This window comes from Petromyzon marinus (genome assembly GCF_048934315.1).
Source record: "Petromyzon marinus isolate PM22_M1 ecotype Great Lakes invasive population chromosome 73 unlocalized genomic scaffold, UKy_Petmar_22M1.pri1.0 chr73_unloc.2, whole genome shotgun sequence".
Classification (NCBI taxonomy): Eukaryota; Metazoa; Chordata; class Hyperoartia; order Petromyzontiformes; family Petromyzontidae; genus Petromyzon; species Petromyzon marinus.
In genome coordinates this window covers 35,001-56,708 of record NW_027422608.1, presented here as the reverse complement: position 1 = coordinate 56,708, position 21,708 = coordinate 35,001, and the positions used below count along the sequence as shown (strand labels likewise).

Here is a 21,708-nt window from a genome sequence, read left to right as displayed (position 1 = left end):
CTAGTTACTACTAACTAGTGATAACTACTAACTAGTGATTACCCTAGAGGGTAGACAGGTACAAACACGTCCTCATCCAAGCTGACTAGTCACTAGTAACTAGTAACTACTAACTAGTCACTAACTAACTACTAACTAGTGATTACCCTAGAGGGTAGACAGGTACAAACACGTCCTCATCCAAGCTGACTAGTTACTAGTTACTACTAACTAGTGATAACTACTAACTAGTGATTACCCTAGAGGGTAGACAGGTACAAACATGTCCTCATCCAAGCTGACTAGTCACTAGTAACTAGTAACTACTAACTAGTCACTAACTAACTACTAACTAGTGATTACCCTAGAGGGTAGACAGGTACAAACACGTCCTCATCCAAGCTGACTAGTTACTAGTTACTACTAACTAGTGATAACTACTAACTAGTGATTACCCTAGAGGGTAGACAGGTACAAACACGTCCTCATCCAAGCTGACTAGTCACTAGTAACTAGTAACTAACTAGTGATTACTAACTAGTGATTACCCTAGAGGGTAGACAGGTACAAACACGTCCTCATCCAAGCTGACTAGTAACTAGTAACTAGTTACTACTAACTAGTGATAACTAGTTACTAGTGATTACCCTAGAGGGTAGACAGGTACAAACACGTCCTCATCCAAGCTGACTAGTTACTAGTAACTAGTGATTACTAACTAGTCACTAACTAGTGATTACTAACTAGTGATTACCCTAGAGGGTAAACAGGTACAAACACGTCCTCATCCAGGCTGACTAGTTACTAGTAACTAACTAGTTACTAACTAGTGATAACTAGTGATAACTAGTGATAACTAGTAACTAGTGATTACCCTAGAGGGTAGACAGGTACAAACACGTCCTCATCCAAGCTGACTAGTTACTAGTTACTACTAACTAGTGATAACTACTAACTAGTGATTACCCTAGAGGGTAGACAGGTACAAACACGTCCTCATCCAAGCTGACTAGTCACTAGTAACTACTAACTAGTCACTAACTAACTACTAACTAGTGATTACCCTAGAGGGTAGACAGGTACAAACACGTCCTCATCCAAGCTGACTAGTCACTAGTAACTAGTAACTACTAACTAGTCACTAACTAACTACTAACTAGTGATTACCCTAGAGGGTAGACAGGTACAAACACGTCCTCATCCAAGCTGACTAGTTACTAGTTAGTGACTAGTTACTACTAACTAGTCACTAACTAGTAACTACTAACTAGTGATTACCCTAGAGGGTAGACAGGTACAAACACGTCCTCATCCAAGCTGACTAGTCACTAGTAACTACTAACTAGTCACTAACTAACTACTAACTAGTGATTACCCTAGAGGGTAGACAGGTACAAACACGTCCTCATCCAAGCTGACTAGTCACTAGTAACTAGTAACTACTAACTAGTCACTAACTAACTACTAACTAGTGATTACCCTAGAGGGTAGACAGGTACAAACACGTCCTCATCCAAGCTGACTAGTTACTAGTTAGTGACTAGTTACTACTAACTAGTCACTAACTAGTAACTACTAACTAGTGATTACCCTAGAGGGTAGACAGGTACAAACACGTCCTCATCCAAGCTGACTAGTCACTAGTAACTACTAACTAGTCACTAACTAACTACTAACTAGTGATTACCCTAGAGGGTAGACAGGTACAAACACGTCCTCATCCAAGCTGACTAGTCACTAGTAACTACTAACTAGTCACTAACTAACTACTAACTAGTGATTACCCTAGAGGGTAGACAGGTACAAACACGTCCTCATCCAAGCTGACTAGTTACTAGTTAGTGACTAGTTACTACTAACTAGTCACTAACTAGTAACTACTAACTAGTGATTACCCTAGAGGGTAGACAGGTACAAACACGTCCTCATCCAAGCTGACTAGTCACTAGTAACTACTAACTAGTCACTAACTAACTACTAACTAGTGATTACCCTAGAGGGTAGACAGGTACAAACACGTCCTCATCCAAGCTGACTAGTAACTAGTAACTACTAACTAGTCACTAACTAACTACTAACTAGTGATTACCCTAGAGGGTAGACAGGTACAAACACGTCCTCATCCAAGCTGACTAGTTACTAGTTAGTGACTAGTTACTACTAACTAGTCACTAACTAGTAACTACTAACTAGTGATTACCCTAGAGGGTAGACAGGTACAAACACGTCCTCATCCACGCTGACTAGTCACTAGTAACTACTAACTAGTCACTAACTAACTACTAACTAGTGATTACCCTAGAGGGTAGACAGGTACAAACACGTCCTCATCCAAGCTGACTAGTAACTAGTAACTACTAACTAGTCACTAACTAACTACTAACTAGTGATTACCCTAGAGGGTAGACAGGTACAAACACGTCCTCATCCAAGCTGACTAGTTACTAGTTAGTGACTAGTTACTACTAACTAGTCACTAACTAGTAACTACTAACTAGTGATTACCCTAGAGGGTAGACAGGTACAAACACGTCCTCATCCAAGCTGACTAGTCACTAGTAACTACTAACTAGTCACTAACTAACTACTAACTAGTGATTACCCTAGAGGGTAGACAGGTACAAACACGTCCTCATCCAAGCTGACTAGTCACTAGTAACTAGTAACTACTAACTAGTCACTAACTAACTACTAACTAGTGATTACCCTAGAGGGTAGACAGGTACAAACACGTCCTAGTAACTAGTTACTAGTGATAACTACTAACTAGTGATTACCCTAGAGGGTAGACAGGTACAAACACGTCCTAGTAACTAGTTACTAGTGATAACTACTAACTAGTGATTACCCTAGAGGGTAGACAGGTACAAACACGTCCTAGTAACTAGTTACTAGTGATAACTACTAACTAGTGATTACCCTAGAGGGTAGACAGGTACAAACACGTCCTCATCCAAGCTGACTAGTAACTAGTTACTAACTAGTCACTAACTACTAATTACTAACTAGTGATTACCCTAGAGGGTAGACAGGTACAAACACGTCCTCATCCAAGCTGTCTAGTAACTAGTTACTAACTACTACTAACTAGTGATTACTAACTAGTGATTACCCTAGAGGGTAGACAGGTACAAACACGTCCTCATCCAAGCTGACTAGTAACTAGTTACTAACTAGTCACTAACTACTAATTACTAACTAGTGATTACCCTAGAGGGTAGACAGGTACAAACACGTCCTCATCCAAGCTGACTAGTAACTAGTTACTACTAACTAGTCACTAACTAGTGATTACCCTAGAGGGTAGACAGGTACAAACACGTCCTCATCCAAGCTGACTAGTAACTAGTTACTAACTAGTCACTAACTACTAATTACTAACTAGTGATTACCCTAGAGGGTAGACAGGTACAAACACGTCCTCATCCAAGCTGTCTAGTAACTAGTTACTAACTACTACTAACTAGTGATTACTAACTAGTGATTACCCTAGAGGGTAGACAGGTACAAACACGTCCTCATCCAAGCTGACTAGTAACTAGTTACTAACTAGTCACTAACTACTAATTACTAACTAGTGATTACCCTAGAGGGTAGACAGGTACAAACACGTCCTCATCCAAGCTGACTAGTAACTAGTTACTACTAACTAGTCACTAACTAGTGATTACCCTAGAGGGTAGACAGGTACAAACACGTCCTCATCCAAGCTGACTAGTAACTAGTTACTAACTAGTCACTAACTACTAATTACTAACTAGTGATTACCCTAGAGGGTAGACAGGTACAAACACGTCCTCATCCAAGCTGACTAGTAACTAGTTACTACTAACTAGTCACTAACTAGTGATTACCCTAGAGGGTAGACAGGTACAAACACGTCCTCATCCAAGCTGACTAGTAACTAGTTACTAACTAGTCACTAACTACTAATTACTAACTAGTGATTACCCTAGAGGGTAGACAGGTACAAACACGTCCTCATCCAAGCTGTCTAGTAACTAGTTACTAACTACTACTAACTAGTGATTACTAACTAGTGATTACCCTAGAGGGTAGACAGGTACAAACACGTCCTCATCCAAGCTGACTAGTAACTAGTTACTAACTAGTCACTAACTACTAATTACTAACTAGTGATTACCCTAGAGGGTAGACAGGTACAAACACGTCCTCATCCAAGCTGACTAGTAACTAGTTACTACTAACTAGTCACTAACTAGTGATTACCCTAGAGGGTAGACAGGTACAAACACGTCCTCATCCAAGCTGACTAGTAACTAGTTACTAACTAGTCACTAACTACTAATTACTAACTAGTGATTACCCTAGAGGGTAGACAGGTACAAACACGTCCTCATCCAAGCTGACTAGTAACTAGTTACTACTAACTAGTCACTAACTAGTGATTACCCTAGAGGGTAGACAGGTACAAACACGTCCTCATCCAAGCTGACTAGTAACTAGTTACTACTAACTACTAACTAGTGATTACCCTAGAGGGTAGACAGGTACAAACACGTCCTAGTAACTAGTTACTACTAACTACTAACTAGTGATTACCCTAGAGGGTAGACAGGTACAAACACGTCCTAGTAACTAGTTACTACTAACTAGTAACTAGTGATTACCCTAGAGGGTAGACAGGTACAAACACGTCCTCATCCAAGCTGACTAGTTACTAGTTACTAGTAACTAGTAACTAGTTACTAGTAACTAGTTACTAGTAACTAGTTACTAGTAACTAACTAGTAACTAGTCACTAACTAGTGATTACCCTAGAGGGTAGACAGGTACAAACACGTCCTCATCCAAGCTGACTAGTAACTAGTTACTAACTAGTCACTAACTACTAATTACTAACTAGTGATTACCCTAGAGGGTAGACAGGTACAAACACGTCCTCATCCAAGCTGACTAGTAACTAGTTACTACTAACTAGTCACTAACTAGTGATTACCCTAGAGGGTAGACAGGTACAAACACGTCCTCATCCAAGCTGACTAGTAACTAGTTACTAACTAGTCACTAACTACTAATTACTAACTAGTGATTACCCTAGAGGGTAGACAGGTACAAACACGTCCTCATCCAAGCTGACTAGTAACTAGTTACTACTAACTAGTCACTAACTAGTGATTACCCTAGAGGGTAGACAGGTACAAACACGTCCTCATCCAAGCTGACTAGTAACTAGTTACTACTAACTACTAACTAGTGATTACCCTAGAGGGTAGACAGGTACAAACACGTCCTAGTAACTAGTTACTACTAACTACTAACTAGTGATTACCCTAGAGGGTAGACAGGTACAAACACGTCCTAGTAACTAGTTACTACTAACTAGTAACTAGTGATTACCCTAGAGGGTAGACAGGTACAAACACGTCCTCATCCAAGCTGACTAGTTACTAGTTACTAGTAACTAGTAACTAGTTACTAGTAACTAGTTACTAGTAACTAGTTACTAGTAACTAACTAGTAACTAGTCACTAACTAGTGATTACCCTAGAGGGTAGACAGGTACAAACACGTCCTCATCCAAGCTGACTAGTAACTAGTTACTAACTAGTCACTAACTACTAATTACTAACTAGTGATTACCCTAGAGGGTAGACAGGTACAAACACGTCCTCATCCAAGCTGACTAGTAACTAGTTACTACTAACTAGTCACTAACTAGTGATTACCCTAGAGGGTAGACAGGTACAAACACGTCCTCATCCAAGCTGACTAGTAACTAGTTACTACTAACTAGTCACTAACTAGTGATTACCCTAGAGGGTAGACAGGTACAAACACGTCCTCATCCAAGCTGACTAGTAACTAGTTACTACTAACTACTAACTAGTGATTACCCTAGAGGGTAGACAGGTACAAACACGTCCTAGTAACTAGTTACTACTAACTACTAACTAGTGATTACCCTAGAGGGTAGACAGGTACAAACACGTCCTAGTAACTAGTTACTACTAACTAGTAACTAGTGATTACCCTAGAGGGTAGACAGGTACAAACACGTCCTCATCCAAGCTGACTAGTTACTAGTTACTAGTAACTAGTAACTAGTTACTAGTAACTAGTTACTAGTAACTAGTTACTAGTAACTAACTAGTAACTAGTCACTAACTAGTGATTACCCTAGAGGGTAGACAGGTACAAACACGTCCTCATCCAAGCTGACTAGTAACTAGTTACTAACTAGTCACTAACTACTAATTACTAACTAGTGATTACCCTAGAGGGTAGACAGGTACAAACACGTCCTCATCCAAGCTGACTAGTAACTAGTTACTAACTAGTCACTAACTACTAATTACTAACTAGTGATTACCCTAGAGGGTAGACAGGTACAAACACGTTCTCATCCAAGCTGACTAGTAACTAGTTACTAGTAACTACTAACTAGTGATTACCCTAGAGGGTAGACAGGTACAAACACGTCCTCATCCAAGCTGACTAGTAACTAGTAACTAGTTACTACTAACTAGTGATAACTACTAACTAGTGATTACCCTAGAGGGTAGACAGGTACAAACACGTCCTAGTAACTACTAACTAGTGATTACCCTAGAGGGTAGACAGGTACAAACACGTCCTAGTAACTACTAACTAGTGATTACCCTAGAGGGTAGACAGGTACAAACACGTCCTAGTAACTACTAACTAGTGATTACCCTAGAGGGTAGACAGGTACAAACACGTCCTAGTAACTACTAACTAGTGATTACCCTAGAGGGTAGACAGGTACAAACACGTCCTAGTAACTACTAACTAGTGATTACCCTAGAGGGTAGACAGGTACAAACACGTCCTAGTAACTACTAACTAGTGATTACCCTAGAGGGTAGACAGGTACAAACACGTCCTCATCCAAGCTGACTAGTAACTAGTTACTAGTAACTAGTAACTAGTTACTAGTAACTAACTAGTGATTACTAACTAGTGATTACCCTAGAGGGTAGACAGGTACAAACACGTCCTCATCCAAGCTGACTAGTAACTAGTTACTAGTAACTAGTAACTAGTTACTAGTAACTAACTAGTGATTACTAACTAGTGATTACCCTAGAGGGTAGACAGGTACAAACACGTCCTCATCCAAGCTGACTAGTAACTAGTTACTAGTAACTAGTAACTAGTTACTAGTAACTAACTAGTGATTACTAACTAGTGATTACCCTAGAGGGTAGACAGGTACAAACACGTCCTCATCCAAGCTGACTAGTTACTAGTTAGTGACTACTAACTAGTGACTAGTTACTACTAACTAGTAACTAACTAGTAACTACTAACTAGTGATTACCCTAGAGGGTAGACAGGTACAAACACGTCCTCATCCAAGCTGACTAGTAACTAGTTACTAACTAGTCACTAACTACTAATTACTAACTAGTGATTACCCTAGAGGGTAGACAGGTACAAACACGTCCTCATCCAAGCTGACTAGTAACTAGTTACTAACTAGTCACTAACTACTAATTACTAACTAGTGATTACCCTAGAGGGTAGACAGGTACAAACACGTTCTCATCCAAGCTGACTAGTAACTAGTTACTAGTAACTACTAACTAGTGATTACCCTAGAGGGTAGACAGGTACAAACACGTCCTCATCCAAGCTGACTAGTAACTAGTAACTAGTTACTACTAACTAGTGATAACTACTAACTAGTGATTACCCTAGAGGGTAGACAGGTACAAACACGTCCTAGTAACTACTAACTAGTGATTACCCTAGAGGGTAGACAGGTACAAACACGTCCTAGTAACTACTAACTAGTGATTACCCTAGAGGGTAGACAGGTACAAACACGTCCTAGTAACTACTAACTAGTGATTACCCTAGAGGGTAGACAGGTACAAACACGTCCTAGTAACTACTAACTAGTGATTACCCTAGAGGGTAGACAGGTACAAACACGTCCTAGTAACTACTAACTAGTGATTACCCTAGAGGGTAGACAGGTACAAACACGTCCTAGTAACTACTAACTAGTGATTACCCTAGAGGGTAGACAGGTACAAACACGTCCTCATCCAAGCTGACTAGTAACTAGTTACTAGTAACTAGTAACTAGTTACTAGTAACTAACTAGTGATTACTAACTAGTGATTACCCTAGAGGGTAGACAGGTACAAACACGTCCTCATCCAAGCTGACTAGTAACTAGTTACTAGTAACTAGTAACTAGTTACTAGTAACTAACTAGTGATTACTAACTAGTGATTACCCTAGAGGGTAGACAGGTACAAACACGTCCTCATCCAAGCTGACTAGTAACTAGTTACTAGTAACTAGTAACTAGTTACTAGTAACTAACTAGTGATTACTAACTAGTGATTACCCTAGAGGGTAGACAGGTACAAACACGTCCTCATCCAAGCTGACTAGTTACTAGTTAGTGACTACTAACTAGTGACTAGTTACTACTAACTAGTAACTAACTAGTAACTACTAACTAGTGATTACCCTAGAGGGTAGACAGGTACAAACACGTCCTCATCCAAGCTGACTAGTAACTAGTTAGTTACTAGTTACTAGTCACTAACTAGTCACTAACTAGTGATTACCCTAGAGGGTAGACAGGTACAAACACGTCCTCATCCAAGCTGCGTCGCATTCGGCCAACCACAGCCTGAAGCAGCGCCTGGGGGGGGGGGGGAGAGGGGGGAGAGGGGGGGAGAGGGGGGGAGAGGGGGGAGGGGGGGAGGGGGGAGGGGGGGGCTGAGTATTTAGACTGCAGCAGCAGCAGCAGGAATCCGAAGAGCAATGAAGCTCTTTGCTTGGCACGCGTCCACGGGATGTGACGGTGGGGTCAACACCAGCCCCCACCCCTCAACTAGCCCCTCGCTCCCCCCTCCACTAGCCCCTCCCCCAGCCCCCCCCCACTAGCCCCTCCCTCCCCCCTCCACTAGCCCCTCCCTCCTCCCTCCACTAGCCCCTCCCTCACCCCCACTAGCCCCTCCCTCACCCCCACTAGCCCCTCCCTCACCCCTCCACTAGCCCCTCCCCCAGCCCCCCCCACTAGCCCCTCCCTCACCCCTCCACTAGCCCCTCCCCCCTACACTAGCCCCTCCCTCACTCCTCCACTAGCCCCTCCCTCACCCCTCCACTAGCCCCTCCCTCACCCCCACTAGCCCCTCCCTCACCCCTCCACTAGCCCCTCCCCCAGCCCCCCCCACTAGCCCCTCCCTCACCCCTCCAGTAGCCCCTCCCTCCCCCCTACACTAGCCCCTCACTCCTCCACTAGCCCCTCCCTCACCCCTCCACTAGCCCCTCCCTCACCCCTCCACTAGCCCCTCCCTCACCCCTCCACTAACCCCTCCCCCAGCCCCCCCCACTAGCCCCTCCCCCCTCCACTAGCCCCTCCCTCACCCCTCCACTAGCCCCTCCCTCACCCCTCCACTAGCCCCTCCCTCACCCCTCCACTAGCTCCTCCCTCACCCCTCCACTAGCTCCTCCCTCACCCCTCCACTAGCCCCTCCCTCACCCCCACTAGCCCCTCCCTCACCCCTCCACTAGCCCCTCCCCAGCCCCCCCCCACTAGCCCCTCCCTCACCCCTCCACTAGCCCCTCCCTCCCCCCTACACTAGCCCCTCACTCCTCCACTAGCCCCTCCCTCACCCCTCCACTAGCCCCTCCCTCACCCCCACTAGCCCCTCCCTCACCCCTCCACTAACCCCTCCCCCAGCCCCCCCACTAGCCCCTCCCCCCTCCACTAGCCCCTCCCTCACCCCTCCACTAGCCCCTCCCTCACCCCTCCACTAGCCCCTCCCCTCCACAAGCCCCTCCCCCCACTCACCTGCATGACGCTGGTGAAAGTATCCAACTCCTGTGACTCTCTCTCTACACCCCCCCCACTAGCCCCTCCCCTCCCCCCACTAGCCCCTCCCCTCCCCCCACTAGCCCCTCCCCTCCCCCAGCCCCTCCCCCACTTGCCCCTCCCTCCCACTAGCCCCTCCCCTCCACAAGCCCCTCCCCCCACTTGCCCCTCCCTCCCACTAGCCCCTCCCCTCCACAAGCCCCTCCCCCCTCTCACCTGCATGACGCTAGGGAAAGTATCCAACTGCTGTGACTCTCTCTCTCCCCTCCCCCCCACAGCCCCTCCCCTCCCCCACTAGCCCCTCCCCAAGCCCCTCCCCTCCACAAGCCCCTCCCCTCCACAAGCCCCTCCCCCCCACAAGCCCCTCCCCCCACAAGCCCCTCCCCCCTCTCACCTGCATGACGCTGGGGGAAAGTATCCAACTCCTGTGACTCTCTCTCTCTACACCCCCCCACTAGCCCCTCCCCTCCCCCCACTTGCCCCTCCCCTCCCCCCCACTAGCCCCTCCCCTCCACAAGCCCCTCCCCCCACTTGCCCCTCCCTCCCCAAGCCCCTCCCCTCCACAAGCCCCTCCCCCCTCTCACCTGCATGGCGCTGGGGAAAGTATCCAACTCCTGTGACTCTCTCTCTACACCCCCCCCCACTAGCCCCTCCCCTCCCCCCCACTAGCCCCTCCCCTCCACTAGCCCCTCCCCTCCACAAGCCCCTCCCCTCCACAAGCCCCTCCCCTCCACAAGCCCCTCCCCCCCCACTCACCTGCATGACGCTGGGGGAAAGTATCCAACTCCTGTTACTCTCTCTCCCCTCCCCCCCACTAGCCCCTCCCCTCCCCCTCAGCCCCTCCCCTCCACAAGCCCCTCCCCCCACTTGCCCCTCCCTCCCCAAGCCCCTCCCCTCCCCAAGCCCCTCCCCCCTCTCACCTGCATGGCGCTGGGGGAAAGTATCCAACTCCTGTGACTCTCTCTCTACACCCCCCCCCCCCACTAGCCCCTCCCCTCCCCCCCACTAGCCCCTCCCCTCCCCCCCACTAGCCCCTCCCCTCCCCCCACTAGCCCCTCCCCCCCCCCCCCCCCACTAGCCCCTCCCACCTGCATGACGCTGGGGGAAAGTATCCAACTCCTGTGACTCTCTCTCTCTACACCCCCCCCACTAGCCCCTCCCCTCCCCCCACTAGCCCCTCCCCTCCACAAGCCCCTCCCCTCCACTAGCCCCTCCCCCCCACAAGCCCCTCCCCTTCCACAAGCCCCTCCCCCCTCTCACCTGCATGGCGCTGGGGGAAAGTATCCAACTCCTGTGACTCTCTCTCTCTACACCCCCCCCACTAGCCCCTCCCCTCCCCCCCACTAGCCCCTCCCCTCCACAAGCCCCTCCACTAGCCCCTCCCCTCCACAAGCCCCTCCCCTCCACAAGCCCCTCCCCTCCCCAAGCCCCTCCCCCCACTCACCTGCATGGCGCTGGGGGAAAGTATCCAACTCCTGTGACTCTCTCTCTACACCCCCCCACTAGCCCCTCCCCTCCCCCCCACTAGCCCCTCCCCTCCCCCCCACTAGCCCCTCCCCTCCCCCCAATAGCCCCTCCCCTCCACTAGCCCCTCCCCTCCACAAGCCCCTCCCCTCCCCAAGCCCCTCCCACCTGCATGACGCTGGGGAAAGTATCCAACTCCTGTGACTCTCTCTCTCTACACCCCCCCCCACTAGCCCCTCCCCTCCCCCCCACTAGCCCCTCCCCTCCCCCCCACTAGCCCCTCCCCTCCCCCCACTAGCCCCTCCCCCCCACTAGCCCCTCCCCTCCCCAAGCCCCTCCCCCCACTCACCTGCATGGCGCTGGGGGAAAGTATCCAACTCCTGTGACTCTCTCTCTCTACACCCCCCCCACTAGCCCCTCCCCTCCCCCTCAGCCCCTCCCCCCCACTAGCCCCTCCCCTCCACTAGCCCCTCCCCTCCACAAGCCCCTCCCCTCCCCAAGCCCCTCCCCCCCACTCACCTGCATGGCGCTGGGGGAAAGTATCCAACTCCTGTGACTCTCTCTCTACACCCCCCCCCACTAGCCCCTCCCCTCCCCCCCACTAGCCCCTCCCCTCCCCCCCACTAGCCCCTCCCCTCCCCCCACTAGCCCCTCCCCCCCCCCCCCACTAGCCCCTCCCACCTGCATGCCGCTGGGGGAAAGTATCCAACTCCTGTGACTCTCTCTCTCTACACCCCCCCCACTAGCCCCTCCCCTCCCCCCCACTAGCCCCTCCCCTCCCCCCCACTAGCCCCTCCCCTCCCCCCACTAGCCCCTCCCCCCCCCCCACTAGCCCCTCCCACCTGCATGACGCTGGGGGAAAGTATCCAACTCCTGTGACTCTCTCTCTCTACACCCCCCCCCACTAGCCCCTCCCCTCCCCCCCACTAGCCCCTCCCCTCCCCCCCACTAGCCCCTCCCCCCCGCCACCTGCATGGCGGTGTTGCCGGCGTGCGTGACGCTGGGGAAGCAGTGGACGAGACGCCTCACGGTGGAGACCAGACGCTGGGTCTGGGACGTGGACACGGGGTCCCAGACCTCACCAGCCAGCCCTGACGGGGGGTGAGCGAGTGAGGGGGTGAGCGAGGGGGTGAGCGAGGGGGTGAGGGGGTGAGCGAGGGGGTGAGCGTGGGGGGGAGTGAGTGAGTAGGTGAGTGGGTGGGTGAGTGAGTGGGTGGGTGAGTGAGTGGGTGGGTGAGTGAGTGGGTGGGTGAGTGAGTGGGTGGGTGAGTGGGTGAGTGAGTGGGTGAGTGAGTGAGTGGGTGGGTGAGTGGGTGGGTGTGTGGGTGGGTGAGTGAGTGGGTGGGTGAGTGGGTGGGTGGGTGAGTGGGTGGGTGGGTGAGTGAGTGAGTGGGTGGGTGAGTGGGTGGGTGAGTGAGTGAGTGGGTGGGTGAGTGGGTGGGTGAGTGGTGAGTGGGTGGGTGAGTGGGTGAGTGGGTGGGTGAGTGAGTGGGTGAGTGGGTGGGTGAGTGGGTGGGTGTGTGGGTGGGTGAGTGGGTGGGTGAGTGGGTGGGTGAGTGCGTGGGTGGGTGAGTGGGTGGGTGAGTGAGTGGGTGGGTGAGTGGGTGGGTGAGTGAGTGGGTGGGTGAGTGGGTGGGGGGGTAAGTGGGTGGGGGGGTGAGTGAGTGAGTGGGTGGGTGAGTGGGTGGGTGAGTGAGTGGGGGGGTGAGTGGGTGAGTGAGTGGGTGGGTGAGTGAGTGGGTGAGTGGATGAATGAGTGGGTGAGTGAGTGGGTGGGTGGGTGAGTGGGTGAGTGGGTGGGTGGGTGAGTGAGTGAGTGGGTGAGTGAGTGAGTGGGTGAGTGGGTGAGTGGGTGGGTGGGTGAGTGAGTGAGTGGGTGAGTGAGTGAGTGGGTGAGTGGGTGGGTGAGTGAGTGAGTGAGTGGGTGGGGGGGTGAGTGAGTGAGTGAGTGGGTGGGTGGGTGAGTGGGTGGGGGGTGAGTGAGTGAGTGAGTGGGTGGGTGACTGAGTGCGTGAGTGAGTGAGTGGGTGGGTGAGTGGGTGGGTGAGTGAGTGAGTGGGTGGGTGAGTGGGTGAATGGTGGGTGAGTGAGTGGGTGGGTGAGTGGGTGAATGAGTGAGTGAGTGGGTGGGTGAGTGAGTGAGTGGGTGGGTGAGTGGTGAGTGGGTGGGGGGGTGAGTGAGTGGGTGAGTGGTGAGTGGGTGGGGGGTGAGTGAGTGAGTGGGTGGGTGAGTGGGTGGGGGGGTGAGTGAGTGAGTGGATGAGTGAGTGGGTGGGGGGGTGAGTGAGGGGGTGAGTGAGGGGGTGAGTGAGTGGGTGGGTGAGTGGGTGAGGGGGTGGGTGAGTGAGTGGGTGAGTGGGTGGGTGAGTGGGTGGGTGGGTGTGTGGGTGGGTGAGTGAGTGGGTGGGTGGGTGGGTGAGTGGGTGGGTGAGTGGGTGGGTGAGTGGATGAGTGAGTGAGTGGGTGAGTGGGTGAGTGGGTGGGTGAGTGGGTGGGTGAGTGAGTGAGTGGGTGGGTGAGTGGGTGGTGAGTGGTGAGTGGGTGGGTGGGTGAGTGAGTGGGTGAGTGGGTGGGTGAGTGAGTGGGTGAGTGGGTGGGTGAGTGGGTGGGTGGGTGTGTGGGTGGGTGAGTGAGTGGGTGGGTGGGTGGGTGAGTGGGTGGGTGAGTGGGTGGGTGAGTGGGTGAGTGGGTGGGTGAGTGAGTGAGTGAGTGGGTGGGTGAGTGAGTGAGTGGGTGGGTGAGTGGGTGGGTGAGTCGGTGGGTGGGTGAGTGGGTGGGTGAGTGAGTGAGGGGGTGAGCGAGTGAGTGAGTGAGGGGGGTGAGGGGGTGGGCGAGGGGGTGAGCGAGTGAGGGGGTGAGCGAGGGGGTGGGCGAGGGGGTGAGCGAGGGGGTGAGCAAGGGGGTGAGCGAGGGGGTGAGCGAGGGGGTGAGCGAGTGAGGGGGTGAGCGAGGGGGTGAGCCAGTGAGTGAGTGGGTGAGGGGGTGAGGGGGTGGGTGAGTGAGTGAGGGGGTGAGTGAGTGAGGGGGTGAGCGAGGGGGTGAGTGAGTGTGTGAGTGAGTGGGTGAGTGAGTGGGTGAGTGGGTGGGTGAGTGAGTGAGTGGGTGAGTAGGTGGGTGTGTGGGTGGGTGAGTGAGTGGGTGGGTGAGTGAGTGGGTGGGTGGGTGGGTGAGTGGGTGGGTGAGTGGGTGGGTGAGTGAGTGGGTGGGTGAGTGGGTGGGTGAGTGAGTGGGTGGGTGAGTGGGTGGGTGAGTGGATGAATGAATGGGTGAGTGAGTGGGTGGGTGAGTGGGTGGGTGGGTGAGTGAGTGAGTGGGTGGGTGGGTGAGTGAGTGAGTGGGTGGGTGAGTGGGTGGGTGAGTGGTGAGTGGGTGGGTGAGTGGGTGAGTGGGTGGGTGAGTGAGTGGGTGAGTGGGTGGGTGAGTGGGTGGGTGAGTGAGTGGGTGGGTGAGTGGGTGGGTGAGTGAGTGGGTGGGTGAGTGAGTGGGTGGGTGAGTGGGTGGGGGGGTAAGTGGGTGGGGGGGGTGAGTGAGTGAGTGGGTGGGTGAGTGAGTGGGGGGGTGAGTGGGTGAGTGAGTGGGTGGGTGAGTGAGTGGGTGAGTGGATGAATGAATGGGTGAGTGAGTGGGTGGGTGAGTGAGTGAGTGAGTGGGTGAGTGAGTGGGTGGGTGAGTGGGTGGGTGGGTGAGTGGGTGGGTGGGTGAGTGAGTGAGTGGGTGGGTGAGTGGGTGGGTGAGTGAGTGGGTGGGTGAGTGGGTGGGTGAGTGGTGAGTGGGTGGGTGAGTGGGTGAGTGGGTGGGTGAGTGAGTGGGTGAGTGGGTGGGTGAGTGGGTGGGTGTGTGGGTGGGTGAGTGGGTGGGTGAGTGGGTGGGTGAGTGGGTGGGTGAGTGAGTGGGTGGGTGAGTGGGGTGGGTGAGTGAGTGGGTGGGTGAGTGGGTGGGTGAGTGAGTGGGTGGGTGAGTGGGTGGGGGGGTAAGTGGGTGGGGGGGTGAGTGAGTGAGTGGGTGGGTGAGTGGGTGGGTGAGTGAGTGGGGGGGTGAGTGGGTGAGTGAGTGGGTGGGTGAGTGAGTGGGTGGGATGAATGAGTGGGTGAGTGAGTGGGTGGGTGAGTGAGTGAGTGGGTGAGTGAGTGGGTGGGTGGGTGAGTGGGGTGAGTGGGTGGGTGGGTGAGTGAGTGAGTGGGTGAGTGAGTGAGTGGGTGAGTGGGTGGGTGAGTGAGTGAGTGAGTGGGTGGGGGGGTGAGTGAGTGAGTGAGTGGGTGGGTGGGTGAGTGGGTGGGGGGGTGGTGAGTGAGTGAGTGGGTGGGTGAGTGGTGCGTGAGTGAGTGAGTGGGTGGGTGAGTGGGTGGGTGAGTGAGTGAGTGGGTGGGTGAGTGGGTGAATGAGTGGGTGGAGTGAGTGGGTGGGTGAGTGGGTGAATGAGTGAGTGAGTGGGTGGGTGAGTGAGTGGGGTGGGTGAGTGGTGAGTGGGTGGGGGGGTGAGTGAGTGGGTGAGTGGTGAGTGGGTGGGGGGGGTGAGTGAGTGAGTGGGTGGGTGAGTGGGTGGGGGGGTGAGTGAGTGAGTGGATGAGTGAGTGGGTGGGGGGGTGAGTGAGGGGGTGAGTGAGGGGGTGAGTGAGTGGGTGGGTGAGTGGGTGAGGGGGTGGGTGAGTGAGTGGGTGAGTGGTGGGTGAGTGGGTGGGTGGGTGTGTGGGTGGGTGAGTGAGTGGGTGGGTGGGTGGGTGAGTGGGTGGGTGAGTGGGTGGGTGAGTGGATGAGTGAGTGGGTGAGTGGGTGAGTGGGTGGGTGGTGGGTGGGTGTGGTGAGGGTGGGTGAGTGGGTGGGTGGTGGTGGTGAGTGAGTGGGTGGGTGAGTGGGTGGGGGGGTGAGTGAGTGAGTGGATGAGTGAGTGGGTGGGGGGGTGAGTGAGGGGGTGAGTGAGGTGGTGAGTGAGTGGGTGGGTGAGTGGGTGAGGGGGTGGGTGAGTGAGTGGGTGAGTGGGTGGGTGAGTGGGTGGGTGGGTGTGTGGGTGGGTGAGTGAGTGGGTGGGTGGGTGGGTGAGTGGGTGGGTGAGTGGGTGGGTGAGTGGATGAGTGAGTGGGTGAGTGGGTGGGTGTGGGTGGGTGAGTGGGTGGGGGGGTGGTGAGTGGGTGGGTGAGTGGGTGGGTGAGTGGTGAGTGAGTGGGTGGGTGGGTGGAGTGGGTGAGTGGGTGGGTGAGTGGGTGGGGGGGTGGGTGGGTGGGGTGGGTGTGTGGGTGGGTGAGTGAGTGGGTGGGTGGGTGGGTGGTGGGTGGGTGAGTGGGGGGTGAGTGGGGTGAGTGGGTGGGTGAGTGAGGGGGGTGGGTGAGTGGGTGGGTGAGTCGGTGGGTGGGTGGGTGGGTGGGTGAGTGAGTGAGGGGGTGAGCGAGGGTGAGTGAGGGGGTGAGGGGGGTGGGGAGGGGTGAGGAGTGGGGGTGGGGGGGTGGGTGGGGGGATGAGCGAGGGGGTGAGCGGGGTGAGCGGGGGGGTGAGCGAGGGGGTGAGGGAGTGAGGGGGTGGGGGGTGTGAGCGTGAGTGAGTGGGTGAGGGGGTGGGTGAGTGGTGGGGGTGAGGGTGAGGGGGTGAGCGGGGGGTGTGGTGTGTGTGTGAGTGGGTGGTGAGTGGGTGAGTGGGTGGGTGGAGTGAGTGGGTGGGTGAGTGGTGGGTGGGTGTGTGGTGGGTGAGTGAGTGAGTGGGGGGTGAGTGAGTGGGTGGGTGGGTGAGTGGGTGGGTGAGTGGGTGGGTGAGTGGGGGTGGGTGGGTGGGTGGGTGGTGAGTGGGTGGGTGAGTGGGTGGGTGAGTGGATGAATGAATGGGTGAGTGAGTGGGTGGGTGAGTGGGTGGGTGGGTGAGTGGTGAGTGGGTGGGTGGGTGAGTGGGTGAGTGGGTGGGTGAGTGGGTGGGTGAGTGGTGGTGGTGGGAGTGGGGTGAGTGGGTGGGGTGAGTGGGGTGAGTGGGTGGGTGAGTGGGTGGGTGGTGAGTGGGTGGGTGAGTGGGTGGGGGTGAGTGATGGTGGGTGAGTGAGTGGGGTGGGTGAGTGGGTGGGGGGTAGTGGGTGAGTGGGTGGGTGGTGGTGGGGGGGTGGGTGAGTGAGTGGGGGGGTGAGTGGGTGAGTGAGTGGGTGGGTGAGTGAGTGGGTGAGTGGTGAATGAGTGAGTGAGTGGTGGGTAAGTGAGTGGTGAGTGGGTGAGTGGTGGGTGGGTGAGTGGTGAGTGGGTGGGGGGGTGAGTGAGTGGGTGGGTGAGTGGGTGGGTTAGTGAGTGGTTGGGTGAGTGGGTGGGTGAGTGGGTGGGTGAGTGGGTGGGTGAGTGGGTGGGTGAGTGGGTGGGTGAGGGGTGGGTGAGTGAGTGGGGGGGTGAGTGAGTGAGTGGGTGAGTGAGTGAGTGAGTGGGTGAGTGAGTGAGTGGGTGAGTGGGTGAGTGAGTGGGTGGGTGAGTGAGTGGGTGGGTGGGTGAGTGGGTGGGTGAGTGGGTGAGTGAGTGAGTGGGTGAGTGAGTGGGTGGGTGAGTGGGGGGTGGGTGAGTGAGTGGGGGGGTGAGGTGAGTGAGTGGGTGAGTGAGTGAGTGAGTGGGTGGGTGAGTGGTGAGTGAGTGGGTGAGTGGGTGGGTGAGTGGGTGGGTGAGGTGGGTGGGTGAGTGAGTGGGGGGGTGAGTGAGTGAGTGGGTGGGTGAGTGAGTGAGTGAGTGGGTGGGTGAGTGAGTGAGTGAAGTGGGTGGTGGGTGGGTGAGTGGGTGGGTGGGCGGGTGAGTGAGTGGGTGAGTGAGTGGGTGGGTGAGTGGGTGGGTGGGTGAGTGAGTGAGTGGGTGGGTGAGTGGGTGAGTGGGTGGGTGAGTGAGTGAGTGGGTGGGGGGGTGAGTGAGTGAGTGGGTGGGTGGGTGAGTGGGTGGGGGGGTGAGTGAGTGAGTGGGTGGGTGACTGAGTGTGTGAGTGAGTGAGTGGGTGGGTGAGTGGGTGGGGGGTGAGTGGGTGAGTGGTGAGTGGGTGGGTGAGTGGGTGAATGAGTGGGTGAGTGAGTGGGTGGGTGAGTGGGTGAATGAGTGAGTGAGTGGGTGGGTAAGTGAGTGAGTGAGTGGGTGAGTGGTGGGTGGGTGAGTGGTGAGTGGGTGGGGGGGTGAGTGAGTGGGTGAGTGAGTGAGTGGGTGAGTGAGTGGGTGGGTGAGTGGGTGGGTGAGTGAGTGGGGGGGTGAGTGAGTGAGTGGGTGAGTGAGTGAGTGAGTGGGTGGGTGAGTGAGTGAGTGGGTGAGTGGGTGGGCGAGTGGGTGGGTGGGCGGGCGAGTGAGTGGGTGAGTGGATGAATGAGTGGGTGAGTGAGTGGGTGGGTGGTGAGTGAGTGGGTGAGTGGGTGGGTGAGTGAGTGGGTGAGTGAGTGGGTGAGTGGGTGGGTGAGTGGGTGGGTGAGTGGGTGAATGAGTGGGTGAGTGGGTGAGTGAGTGAGTGAATGAGTGGGCGAGTGAGGAGGGTGGGCGACTCACTGGTGAGTAGCGGGGTGACCGTTCGCTCCACCACTCCTGGGACGACCCCCAGGTCTGGCCCCCCAACGAGTGTGGGGGGCGTTGGGGGGGGGGCGGCTCCCCCCCCTCCCTCCTCCCCCCCCCTCCCCCGTAGGGGTGGGGGTAGCCCCAGGGTCCTCCAGGTCCCCGTAGAAGATCATGGAGTCGAACCAGGGGAGTGACTCTAGTGGAGGGCAGTCAGCCTAGTGGATGGGGTGGTGGGTGGGTGAGTGGGTGGGTGGGTGGGTGAGTGGGGTGGGTGGGTGGTTGGTTGGGTGAATGGGTGGGTGAGTGAGTGAGTGGGTGGGTGAGTGGTGGGTGGGTGGTTGGGTGAGTGGGTGAGTGGGTGGGTGAGTGGGTGGGTGAGTGAGTGAGTGGGTGAGTGAGTGGTGAGTGAGTGGGTGAGTGGTTGGGTGGTTGGGTGAGTGAGTGGGTGGGTGAGTGAGTGAGTGGGTGGGTGAGTGAGTGGGTGGGTGGGTGAGTGGGTGGTTGGGTGAGTGGGTGGTTGGGTGAGTGGGTGGTTGGGTGAGTGAGTGGGTGGATCATCATCATCACCTCCATCATCACTACCACCATCACCACTACCACCATCACCACCACCACCATCACCAGTACCACCACCACTACCACCATCACCACCACTACCACCAGTACCACCAAAATCACTACCACCAGTACCACCATCACTACCATTACTACCACCATCATCACCACTACCACCATCATCATCACCACTACCACCACCATCACCATCACCACTACCACCATCATCACCACTACCACCACCATCACCACTACCACCATCATCACCACTACCACCATCATCATCACCACTACCACCACCATCACCACTACCACCATCATCACCACTACCACCATCATCACCATCATCATCACCACTACCACCACCACTACCACCATCACTACCACTCCTCACCACCATCCTCACCACCATTACTACTACTACCACCATCCTCACCACTCACTCACTCACTCACCACTCCTCACCACTCCTCACCACTCCTCACCACTCCTCACCACTCCTCACCACTCACCTCCAAGGGGGTTCCACTGCAGTAGCTGCAGGTTGACGAGCGGGGTAAGCAGGCGGATGAGGCACAGGTGAGCTCACCACCCAGCTCACCACCCAGCTCACCACACAGCTCACCACCCAGCTCACCACCCAGCTCACCACCCAGCTCACCACCCAGCTCACCACCCAGCTCACCACCCAGCTCACCACCCAGCTCACCACCCAGCTCACCACCCAGCTCACCACCCAGCTCACCACCCAGCTCACCACCCAGCTCACCACCCAGCTCACCACACAGCTCACCACCCAGCTCACCACCCAGCTCACCACCCAGCTCACCACCCAGCTCACCACCCAGCTCACCACACAGCTCACCACACAGCTCACCACCCAGCTCACCACCCAGCTCACCACCCAGCTCACCACCCAGCTCACCACCCAGCTCACCACCCAGCTCACCACCCAGCTCACCATCCAGCTCACACCCAGCTCACCACACAGCTCACCACCCAGCTCACCACACAGCTCACCACCCAGCTCACCACCCAGCTCACCACACAGCTCACCACCCAGCTCACCACCCAGCTCACCACCCAGCTCACCACCCAGCTCACCACCCAGCTCACCACCCAGCTCACCACCCAGCTCACCACACAGCTCACCACCCAGCTCACCACACAGCTCACCACCCAGCTCACCACCCAGCTCACCACCCAGCTCACCACCCAGCTCACCACTCAGCTCACCACCCAGCTCACTACACAGCTCCATCATCCTCACCACCACCACCACCACTACTACTACCATCATCACTACTACTACCACCACCATCACCACCACCACTACTACCACCATCACCACCACTACTACCACCATCACCACCACCACTACCATCACCACTACTACCATCATCACCACCACCACCACCACTACTACCACCACCACCACTACCACCACCACTACTACCACCACCACTACTACCACCACCACTACTACCATCATCACTACCACTACTACCACCACCACCACTCCTCACCACTACTACCACCACTACCACTCCTCACCACTCCTCACCACTCCTCACCACTCACCTCCAGGGGATTCCACTGCAGTAGCTGCAGGTTGACAAGCGGGGTAAGCAGGCGGATGAGGCACAGGTGAGCTCACCACCCAGCTCACCACCCAGCTCACCACCCAGCTCACCACCCAGCTCACCACCCAGCTCACCACCCAGCTCACCACCCAGCTCACCACCCAGCTCACCACCCAGCTCACCACCCAGCTCACCACCCAGCTCACCACCCAGCTCACCACCCAGCTCACCACCCAGCTCACCACCCAGCTCACCACCCAGCTCACCACCCAGCTCACCACCCAGCTCACCACCCAGCTCACCACACAGCTCACCACCCAGCTCACCACACAGCTCACCACCCAGCTCACCACCCAGCTCACCACCCAGCTCACCACCCAGCTCACCACCCAGCTCACCACCCAGCTCACCACCCAGCTCACCACCCAGCTCACCACACAGCTCACCACACAGCTCACCACACAGCTCACCACACAGCTCACCACACAGCTCACCACACAGCTCACCACACAGCTCACCACACAGCTCACCACCCAGCTCACCACCCAGCTCACCACCCAGCTCACCACCCAGCTCACCACCCAGCTCACCACCCAGCTCACCACCCAGCTCACCACCCAGCTCACCACCCAGCTCACCACCCAGCTCACCACCCAGCTCACCACCCAGCTCACCACACAGCTCACCACCCAGCTCACCACCCAGCTCACCACCCAGCTCACCACCCAGCTCACCACACAGCTCACCACCCAGCTCACCACACAGCTCACCACCCAGCTCACCACCCAGCTCACCACCCAGCTCACCACCCAGCTCACCACCCAGCTCA

General features: G+C 55.1%; 1 protein-coding gene across 4 annotated transcripts in view; it reads right to left on the bottom strand.

Annotated features, from left to right (window-relative positions):
* Nucleotides 1–21,708, bottom strand: part of LOC142908125 (uncharacterized) — a 49,526-nt gene that overhangs the window by 14,622 nt on the left and 13,196 nt on the right. For 2 of the 4 annotated variants that reach the window (XM_076058384.1, XM_076058385.1), the window contains exons 3-5: nt 18,736–18,956; nt 12,239–12,360; nt 8,553–8,629 (exon numbers count right to left, since the gene is read on the bottom strand). In XM_076058384.1, coding sequence (XP_075914499.1) covers nt 8,553–8,629; nt 12,239–12,244 — 83 coding nt within the window. In that variant the 5' untranslated portion in view covers nt 12,245–12,360; nt 18,736–18,956. Of the gene's footprint in view, nt 1–8,552; nt 8,630–12,238; nt 12,361–18,735; nt 18,957–20,877 lie in introns of those variants that run through there. The other 2 variants (XM_076058383.1, XR_012931607.1) reach the window with 2 other exon arrangements.